This window comes from Nyctereutes procyonoides, unplaced genomic scaffold (assembly GCF_905146905.1).
Source record: "Nyctereutes procyonoides isolate TBG_1078 unplaced genomic scaffold, NYPRO_anot_genome, whole genome shotgun sequence".
Classification (NCBI taxonomy): domain Eukaryota; kingdom Metazoa; phylum Chordata; class Mammalia; order Carnivora; family Canidae; genus Nyctereutes; species Nyctereutes procyonoides.
Window position 1 is genome coordinate 8,610,143 of NW_026575147.1, and position 10,865 is coordinate 8,621,007.

Below are 10,865 nucleotides of genomic sequence, written 5' to 3' on the forward strand. Positions count from 1 at the left end.
GTTGTGTAACCTTTCTAATTACACTCCATGCACACTCTAAACTTTAGTCAACTGCAACCTTAAGTATTATTCCATCCCCCAATTTTCTTTTTTTTTTCATCCCCCAATTTTCTTAAGAATTGACTCACCATCCTCCTAATAGATTATTTTGTTCCATTTGAGTATTTTATTTCTTTTTCCTCAGAAGAATATCACTTCATCAGATAAGCAAGGTTCTTCATAAACCCATTCCCCAGCCCTTCCTGAAAGATATGTGCCATCCATTCATTCCCATAAATTTCACTCTTAGGTCAATTCAGACCACAAGAGAGCAATCTGTCTGTATTTTCTGGAACTTTTATAGATCTAAGAATTATAAATAATTTTTAATTTCACAAAATTTAATAAACATCTAATAATTATGCAATATACTTTAACTTAAAAAAATTAAGACTTCATGGTGCCTATTGTGTGCAGAAGCAGTTCTAAACACTTCACAAATATTAATTTATATAATGTCCATAACTATCCTTTGAGGTAGGACTCACTGTATCTATTTTACAAATGAAGATATTGAGGCCCAGAGAGGTTAAGTAGTTTTCCAAGATCACATAGCTAGTAAATGGTAGAGCCAGGTTGGAATCCAGAAAAGCTAACTCCAAGACCCAAACTCTTAACTACTCTATAGCCATATGAAATTCATTATCATATTAATTGAAGGAGTCCTCTGAAATACATTCACTACTCAATAAGGATCCACAAGATAGTTTCTCAAACACTTTTATCAGGAAAAGCGTGCTAGGCTCCCTCCTAGCAAAAGTGAGTGGTTTGCATTTCTCTGAGCTTACCTAATCTTGGCTTTGTTATTGCCCTACCCTTATTTTTCCTTTACCCAATCCCTTGGGTATTTTATCTTTTTTTGTATTGTTGCATTTTTCTAAACTGGCATAACTGCTTTGTGGAATGTGGTAGGGAATAAATATATTTATAAATAAATAAAATTATTTTTCTAAGTATTTATGAATCTATCCATCACCAGGAAAACATAATTTCAATTACCAAATCCTACTGTGTAGTCCCAGTTATGTAGCTAATGACTCACTTTCCACATCCTCATTTCTCTTACAAAGTCATGTCTGTATGAACTAGAAAAAGAAATGGGAATACCACCTAGGTCTTTCAATTTCCTACTTAAAATGTCAGAGTCTCTGGAGATGCATTCCAGAGCTTTACAGGCCATGTCTGCCCTAATTGGCCACAGAAGTGACAGAATTCAAGCCAAAATATGTCCAGCAGGAGTCTAACTACACAGGCAATGATCTGGTTGAGCTGGAAATGGGTGGAGAAATGGAAAGTCCTTGGTTACATTAGGCAAAGAGTCAAGAACAAGAATCCAAGCTGAGAGTGGGGTGATAGCAGGTCAGGAGGCATTAAAAAAAAAAAAATCAGAATGAAGTTAGAGTGTTGAGCCTGCAAGGGAAACAGATGCTGGAACAAACAGCAGGCCTAGCATGGGATCAGTGGGCTTCTTGGGACCCAGCTTTGTCTGTTTCTCTTGCTTAATCCTTTACCATGCCCCTTCCATCCTTTACTCCAGCCACATTAATAAATTGCTAAATGTCCCCCAAATATACCAAACTGTTCCACACCTCCATATTTTTTTCATGCTGCTCCCTTCTTTTTGCCTCTATCTACCTAACAAATATCTACCCATTTTTTCCAGATTCTGCTTAAATACCTTCACTAGGAAGCTATTCTGTTCCTGCCCCCACCACAGCCTGCTCCCACTCATCTTTTTTGCCCCTTACCCACCCATGTATCTGATTCTCACATCTATCTTTACTTTCACAGCAGTGATTTTTTTTTAATTTTTATTTATGATAGTCACACACACACACACAGAGAGGCAAAGACACAGGCAGAGGGAGAAGCAGGCTCCATGCACCGGGAGCCCGACGTGGGATTCGATCTCGGGTTTCCAGGATCGCGCCCTGGGCCAAAGGCAGGCGCCAAACCACTGCGCCACCCAGGGATCCCCACAGCAGTGATTAAGGGTATGAAGCTGTACCTTACCATTCTAATGTGAGAAATATCATATTATTTTTTTTTCTAACTCAAATTCAGAAAATAGTAATCCCCAGGAACTAGGATGTCGACACACCCAGTATCTTTATGAGTGCCTCTCCCTGGCTCACACCCAGAATCCTAGGGCCCTAATAGTCCAGAAAATGTGGGAAATGGCCCTTTGGTCTTCAGTATACCTCCAGTATAATGTTGAATAGAAGTGGAAAGAGCAGACATCTTTGTCTTGTTCCTGACCTCAGGGGCAAAGCATCCAGTGTCTTATCACTACTTATGGAGCCTTTGTGAGGTTAAGTTCCACTCTGTTTCTAATTTGTTCATGGAAGGGTTTTGGATTTTATCAGATGCTTTTTCTGTATCCATTGAGATGATTATGTACTTTTTATCCTTTATTCTAGAAACAGGTGTATTACATTGGATTACTAAACCAACCTTGCATTCCTGGGATAAATCCCACGTGGTTGTGATATGTACAATTGGTCCTTGAACAATGTAGGGTGTTAGGGGTACCAACTTCCCATTGCAATAAAAAATCCACATATGACTTTTGACTTCCCGAAAACTTTAATTGCTGAATTTGGTCCTAGGACATCATATTGATGACAGACCAAAGAAGTACTGGTTTGGTGAGATTCAAGCTTTTACCTGCTATAATAAATTCCCATCTTCCCTTCTGGCAAAGCCTACACTAGTGCCATTAAACTTGTCCTTTCTAATTCTGTCTCCACATTAGCTATATCCTTTTCCTTTCCTTTGCTACCTGTAAAGGATCCCTTTAGCTGCAACTAAGAGAAAACAAATCCAATTCTAACTTGAGTAATTAAAAGTTATTTTTCTGGGAATCCCTGGGTGGCTCAGCGGTTTAGCCCCTGCCTTCAGCCCAGGGCATGATCCTGGAGCCGCAGGATCGAGTCCCACATTGGGCTCCCTGCATGGAGCCTGCTTCTCCTTCTGCCTGTGTCTCTGCTTCTCTCTTTCTCTCTCTCTGTCTCTCATGAATAAATAAATAACATCTTTTTTTAAAAAAAGGTTTATTTTTCTGATATAACAAGAAGTGTGGGGACAGGGACACCTAGGTGACTCAGTGGTTGAGTCTGCCTTCGGCTCAGGGTATGATCCTGGGGTAACGGGATCTAGTCCCACATCGGGCTCCCTGCATGGAGCCTGCTTCTCCCTCTGCCTGTGTCTCTGCCTCTCTCTCTCTCTCTCTCTCTCTCTCTCTCTCTCATGAATAAATAAAATCTTTTTTTTTAAAAAGAGTATGGGGACAGACAATTCTGAGACTGATACAGTTCATCAGTGATACCATCAAAGACCCTGGATTTTTGCATTTTTCCACTGCAGCATCCATGGCAATGGGCTTCATCCTTATGCCTGTTCCTCATGTGGCTATTGTGCCTTAAGACTAAGTCTTGTCCTAGGGAGAAAGGAGTAAAGAGACAAAAAGCGTGCCAGCATATTACAAAACTTTTCCAGAAGTCTCACACAGCAACTTCTGCTTATGTCTCATTATTTAAATCTAGGTCACGTGTCACCCTAGACCAATCACTGAAAGACTGAAAATGTGTAGAGAGAAGGGAAAAGGGAGAGGGGTAAGAGAGTTGTGGGCAGTCACCCAATAGCAGTTACCACACCTACTTTCACAGTCTTAGAAATTAGAAGTTAGGGCAGAGATGAGGGAGAATGAGTTTGGAGTATGGCATGCCCTTCAGCTCTTGCCCCTGTCCGTATCTGTTCTAAACAGAATGAGTCCCCACCTCCTAAAATCTAAGCTCCCTAGCACCTTTATGGCAAACACAACAAACACAGACACATTTTCACCTGCTTTCTAATAAATTCAGCATCTAACTCATTCTCCTTTCTTTAGAATTAGCAAAGGGGCACCTGGCTGGCTCAGTCAGTAAAGCATGTGACTCTTGATCTCAGGGTTGTGAGTTTAAGCCCCATGCTAGATGTAGAGATTATATAAAAATTATATATAAATTATTTTAAAAATTCTTTTAAAAATAGAATTAGCAAAAGTATTATATTTTGTCATCTGCCATCATTAAGCATTGTTCAATTTGAGGACCACAATAGTTTCTGGGACATCCCTGTCTTTTCTCAGCCTTGCATACCTGCCCTGGCAGTTAACCATTTCCATCACATGTACAACTGCCTATACCTACAAGTCAACCCATGACCTGGGTAATATGTTCAAGCTTGGGTCCTGGACGTCAGGTCTCTAGTGCCATTAACCACTATCTAGGAAGAGGTTAGAATTTCAGAGTCCAAAATAAGGGCCCTAAAGCTCAACTTCCCTATCTCTCGCTTTTCCCAAATGCTCCTGGGAATTACAGATAAATTAATATCTTTATCAAACTCTAATAAGTGCATTTGCCTGTCTTCCTTCCAGAGCCTTCTGCTAACCTCTCTGTAAATCAGCCCAGAGTTCTAAAGCATTATGTAAAATCCTCTCAACTCCATCTCTTGTCAGTCCTCTGATAGTCCACACATCAGGAGTTACTTTTGAGGGGCCTCATTCAATCCTGCATACTATTTCTCTAATAGAATCTTAGCTATTGGCTCAAAATCTAGAGGCTCAAATTCTAGGGATCATAATTTTTCTTTGTGCAACATTCAGAGTTTCTTAGTAGCCCCACAATGTAGCAATCATAAACTTATTCCATAACACTGAGGTGTAAGAAATATGTTGCTTTAAAAAAAAAGTCTAAGAAATATCCATTGCCATAGTTTTAACCCTCCAGTGACTTGCCACAGTGGCAAGATATTCTTTTCCCTGTGGAGTTGTAGAAGGGTAACCAACCACCCCCATTTGCCCAGGATTGGAGGGGTAGGACTTTCAGTGCTAAAAATGGGCAAACCAGAACAGTTGGTCATCCTAAATATTGAACTGACATTAATTTGTATACATTCCCTTTACTATATTATAAGCTCTCAAAGGGCAAGGAACATGTCTAATGAATTTCTATATTCTCATGCCTAGTGCTTGGGACATAACAGGCACTCAGAACATTCTTAATAAACTAATTTGCAAACAATACATAAACTAGCATAAAACATAGAAGAGAAAATGATTGTAGTAATCCAAGCCTGATCCACATCAGAAGTTACTTGAGCCAGTTGAAATGGAATGCCTTACCACTGGCTCCTCATCCCTTCCAGTGAACATCCCTTCCAGGCTTAAAGAGGCTATGTCTTCAGAGGAGGGGCACCCACACAAAAACACACAACATGATTTCTACCTCATCTGTTTACAATTTAATGGATTTGAAAAGGGTCAAGTAGACTTTCCATCGCATTTTGGACCTGTTTTTCAAGAAGACAGCACATGACTAGATATAAGCAAAATGTTAAGAAAGCAGAAACTTCAGAAGGTACCTACCAGGTGCTGCCCAGCCAACCAGACCTCCTCAGAGGTCTGTGCTGCACAAAATGATGACACTGCTTGTAAGTGTCAGCACTTCCACACCACCTCCAGCCTAGCACATTCCCCCTGGGGTATTACAGCAAGGTTTTGTGTGCTTTACCATGTCACTTTCCACTTGTCTTCCACAAGACACTGATATTCCTCTGTCCCCTAAGATCTTTTTTCCCTGTTTGCCTTTCCTCTCATTATTTATTCCAAGTTTCCATATAAGTTAGAAGTGGGTAGAGCTAGTGTGCTTTCTTTCATCTTCTGTAGCGGGGAGGCTGTTATATTTGTGCCAGGTGTTAAGTGATGATCACCTCCAGCAAGAGGGCACAATTACAGATCTTTGTAACAGTTCTGACTCTGTACTTCTTGGAGTTTTATGGTTTTCCTTGAAAAACCACCACAGCAAATTGCCTTATTCCCATGCCTGATTTAAAAGGCACACCTATGAGATCTGCTGATAGGTCTGCAGTATATCTTCTCCTTACCCATGGCACAATGCAGAGTCACCCCTCTGTTCTGAGGTAGCTTTCACTCAGAGTCACTACCCCCAGAATCCCGTGACCAGCTGAGTTGATCTCAAGGGCTCTGTTTCCAATGCACCTCCATATACCTAAGATTTTTTTTTCTCCCTGTTATCCCCTCCTCCCCTCGCTTGGCAGGTGACTTTGACCACCTTCTTAAACCCTTTCTGGGTATTCCAGGGATATTCGCTAACCAGCCCAGTTGTGCAACACAATCAGATTCCTTCACCCTCAAAATAAGACCTGAATTTTCACAACACAAGTCTCTGTTTCAAAACTCTGTTTTTAAGAATTATAATTCATGGGACACCTGGGTGGCTCAGCGGTTTAGCGCCTGCCTTTGGGCGTGATCCTAGAATCCCAGGATCGAGTTGCATATCGGGCAGGTTCCCTGCATAGTCTCCTTCTCCCTTTGCCTGTGTCTCTCTCTGCCCCTCTCATGAATAAATAAATAAGATCTTTAAAAACGTGGATGGAACTGGAGGGTATTATGCTGAGTGAAGTAAGTCAATCGGAGAAGGACAAACAGTGTATGTTCTCATTCATTTGGGGAATATAAATAATAGTGAAAGGGAATATAAGGGAAGGGATAAGAAGTGGGTAGGAAATATCAGAAAGGGAGACAGAACATAAAGACTCCTAACTCTGGGAAACGAACTAGGGGTGGTGGAAGGGGAGGAGGGCAGGGGGTGGGGATGAGTGGGTGATGGGCACTGAGGGGGACACTTGACGGGATGAGCACTGGGTGTTTTTCTGTATGTTGGTAAATTGAACACCAATAAAAAATTTATTTAAAAAAATCTTTAAAAAATTATAATTCAGGGGATCCCTGGGTGGTGCAGCGGTTTAGCGCCTGCCTTTGGCCCAGGGCACGATCCTGGAGACCCGGGATCGAATCCCACGTCGGGCTCCCGGTGCATGGAGCCTGCTTCTCCCTCTGCCTATGTCTCTGTCTCTCTCTCTCTACCTGTGTGACTATCATAAATAAATAAAAACTTAAAAAAAATTCTCTTTAAAAAATTATAATTCATAAAATTCTACATTTACCACCGAGTAATGTGTTAGCCATCTCTGGGATGAACACCTACTTCAGGTTAAAGGGCATCTCATAACCTGTCTCTGTGTTGTTAATTCTTTTGTGTACAATTCCAACTTGGGAGGAAGGGCGGTACCCTGGGGCACTAGCAACTCAGGCAGGAAGTCCCTCTCTCTCAGGCCAGAGTGAAATGGTATGGGCCTTCCTGCTACTCTTGGAGAAACTTGGGGAAGCTTTGATGGGGGTCGATCTTGAAAACATGCCAAAGATTGAAGGTGAACCACCTTTTATATATGTCCTTGTTTCAGAAAAGAGAGTGGCTGCTATTGGCCAAAGGGGAGCCCCTGAGTGGAGGACATAGCCAGAGAGAGCCTACCAGCACCTTCTATGTGATTGTGCCATCGCGCTCACCCACCCTACTGGTGAAGGCAGTGGCCACACGGGAACTGCTACTGCCGAGCCCTTTCCCCCTGCTGCCCGAGGACCCACCGGATGACAGCCTTAAGATTGTGGAGGCAAGTGGAACTCAGATCATATGGGACAGATAGAGGGAGAGAAGACTTGGGAGTTGGAGAAAGAGCTGAGGAAGAGGAACAGCAAGTCTGTGGAGGAGAGGACTGGGGAGCAGAAGTGGTCATGCCAAGAAGGTGGTAGAGAATAATGTGATGTGTGTGTGACAGTGTGCAGTGTGTTTCCACGAGTCTTTCTGTGCACTGTGTGTGTGCAGATGTGTGTACTTGTTTGTGTGCATCTTTTTTTTTTTTTTTTTTTTTTTTTTAAGAATAGTTAGCTAGTGTCGGTGCCCAGGAAGGGAAGGGCTTCCAAATGACACTCCCAGGCAACAGCGGAACTGCGCTGCCCAGCCAATCCCCCACCCCCACTCCCACCGGCCCCTCCCCACCCCACTCCCCTTCATCCTCCTCTCTTCCTCTGATCTGAATTCTGAATTTCCTCTGCCAGCCTTCCCAGGCTGAGGGCAGGAGGAGGGACTCTGGGCAGGGAGAACTGGAACCACATCACTGCTGGATCACTGGGTTACGTGCAGAGAGGACAGAGCCTAGGATTGTGTTCTTGCCTTGGTGGCTGCTGGCATACAAAAAGAGGTGGGCACGAGTGGCCATGGCTCGCTCAGTGTCTCACTTCAGGGCCAGGGGTTCCTGGCACAGGATGTTGTGGCCGGAAAACCTGACTGCTCAGGAATGCTGTGCTTGTGTGTCCTCCGGCTATGCTCACCTCACAAGCCAGGCAGGGAACTCAGTGTACTTGAGGCAGACTGTGAGCACCCCCAGGCCTCCGACACCCCCTCCCTCACAGTTGTGCACACTGGATCTCTTGTAACCTCACGGCACTCCAGCCCCTCTCAGAATCCCATGACACACTTCTCTGGTCCAGATTATTCCTCTTCCTTAACCATTCCAGATTGTACGTACTTGCTGCACTCTGGGCTGGAACTGTACATCCTCACAAACACTCAGACCTGGGGTCCAGGACACCCAAGAGGACCCACAACTATTTCAGTTTTCAGTGAAGTGCTGGGTCTTCACACCTGCTCCAGCCTCTCACACCTCAACATCTCTGCCTGACATCTTGTGTTCTGTGACCTCAAGTTCCCTGGGTAAGGCTCCTCTTCTCTCTTCCTCAGAGCATGCTGGACAGCCTGGAGCTAGAGCCCACCTACAACCCCTTGCAAGTTCGGAGCCACCTGTACTCACACCTGAGCAGCACCTTTACCAAGCCTCAGGGCCGGCTCCACCCAAGCTGGGAGAGCCAGGCCCTGAGAAAGGTACAGCTCCTTCCCTCCTCCCCTTCTCCCCATTACAGGCAGAATCCAGGAGAGGGCCCTGCTCCCAGGCCCCCAACTCTCCCCTCCCCCATCCATTCCCCCCACCAAGGACCATGGGAGTAGCCCTCCTCCCTGGAACCAACCCCCAGGATTCCCCCACCCCACCCCCACCCCTGGGGGGAAAGCCAACAGGGAAGAAGAAAAAGAACAGCCATTTGCCCTAGACAAAGCAAATTACAACCCCTGCCAGGTAGGGAAGCTTTTCTGCCTGGGCAGTGGATATTTACATATGGTAATGTTTAGGTATCTTAAGTGTAGCACTCAGGATAACTCATTAGTCATTTAACAGACCACTGTCCCACTAAGCAAACTGATAGCAGGAAGACCACAGCTTCTGTTCAAAGAAAAGGCTAAATGGAAGGTAGAAAAAGAAATGTTCAAAAGGAAGGCAATTAGCATTTACTGAACACCAGCCATTTGCCAGGTTTTGTGACAAGTGCTTTCACTGAATCTTTACAGCATCCCTTCAAGTTAAGTGTTACGCTTATTGTATAGATGAGGAAAAGGTGGCTGAACAAGGCTAGTCAACTGGAGTCAGGGCTTTAGCAACAAGGGTTAAAGAGAGAAAAGGAATCGAGAGTGGAGTTATTTTTATGAAATTCATATTCTATAGTATTTCCCTTTGTCATTAATCTTTTCCTAATTTCTCAGTAACAGAGCCTCTAGAAACTCTTGCTTTGCCTTAGCTGCAGTTACAAGAGAAAAGATCTAATAGCCTAGAGATGGGAGCGGAGCCTAGCATAAGTTAGCTGGTAAGCAAGCTGACACTCAGCCAGGAGAGTCCAGGAAATCCACTGCCCTGGGCCTTGAGGCTGTCACTCAAGGGATGGGACATGTGAAGGAGTTAGGCCAGGAGGCCCACAGGGAACAGGACAGGAGACCAGGAACTGTGTCTGAGCTTCAGAGAAGTCTGCTCACTTTCTCTGCAGGCCGGGCAGTTGCAGACAAGCCGAGTTCGAGTCACAGTAGCCCCCTTGCCTATGATCCCAACTCCCAGCAGAGCCCCCAAGATGCCAGCAGCCAGCAAGCCTTCCTCAGAAGCCTTCTTCTGGCCTTCCAAGGAGGGAGTGGCAGAGGAGGAGGAGGAGGAGTACCTCTCCGGGCTCTAGGTCCCCAGCACCAGAGCCCAGCTGCCCTGCTCAACCATATCCATACTAAGGCTCACACGACGAATAGCTTTTTGTGGTCAGACTGGCCTTCTGTCCACTTGAGCCTCTGTGACCTCCAGGTGACTGGGAAACAGAGCCTTTCCCTCCTGTCTTCTGTGCCGCTACTGCCCCACTGCTCAGGCCTGGAAGAGACACACCTGAACTTTTTCCTTTTCCAGGCAGGAGCTCATTTTCATTTTCTTTTGGATCATTTGATACCACTAACACAGATGAAGATTAAATACCCAGTAGGTCTCTACCATTGTTAGGAGCATTCCTAACCCCAAATTTCTCCTTGTAATTCCCTGTAAGCAGGTAGATGAGGTTAGGTCACCTTGGGGAAACCAGACCTCAGGAGACAAGGACCAGATTTTCAGAGCTCATGAAAAATAAGTATGACCAAAATCTAAGCCTCCAAAGCCTGTGCTCCTCCCAGTATACCCACCACATGGCAGTTCCCTTCAACCCTCAAACAAAAAAGTGGTTGATGGTTAGTACCTACAGGTAAAGTGTGTGTGTGCTGGGGAAAGTGGTGTCATATGGCTGAGAAAAAGACCTATTGCCTTCCTGTTCCCCTCTGTCCATGCCTGTCTACCTTTCTGTTGGCCTTCTCCATCCATGGAATAACTACCATGTATAAAATGCTTAATCTTGTGCTTCAGACTGCATTAAGTACTTGAGAAACTTAACTCCTTTCACACAAATAGCCCTGTGAAGTAGAGTCTGTTGTTGGGTTTTTCCTATTTTACAGAGGGGCACCGAGGGCAAATGAGAGTTGCAGATGTTTTAGAGCTCGCCCAGCATCACAGAGACAGGCTCAAGCCCAAGTGAGCCTGAC

General features: G+C 44.5%; 1 protein-coding gene across 1 annotated transcript in view; it reads left to right on the forward strand.

The window, feature by feature from the left end:
* Positions 1-10,683, forward strand: part of M1AP (meiosis 1 associated protein) — a 79,428-nt gene extending 68,745 nt beyond the window's left edge. Inside the window, exons 8-10 of the mRNA XM_055312364.1 lie at positions 7,345-7,551; positions 8,679-8,819; positions 9,809-10,683. Of these exons, the coding sequence (XP_055168339.1) occupies positions 7,345-7,551; positions 8,679-8,819; positions 9,809-9,988 (528 nt within the window). The 3' untranslated portion in view covers positions 9,989-10,683. The remainder of the gene's footprint in view (positions 1-7,344; positions 7,552-8,678; positions 8,820-9,808) is intronic.
* Positions 10,684-10,865: the final 182 nt, after the last annotated feature.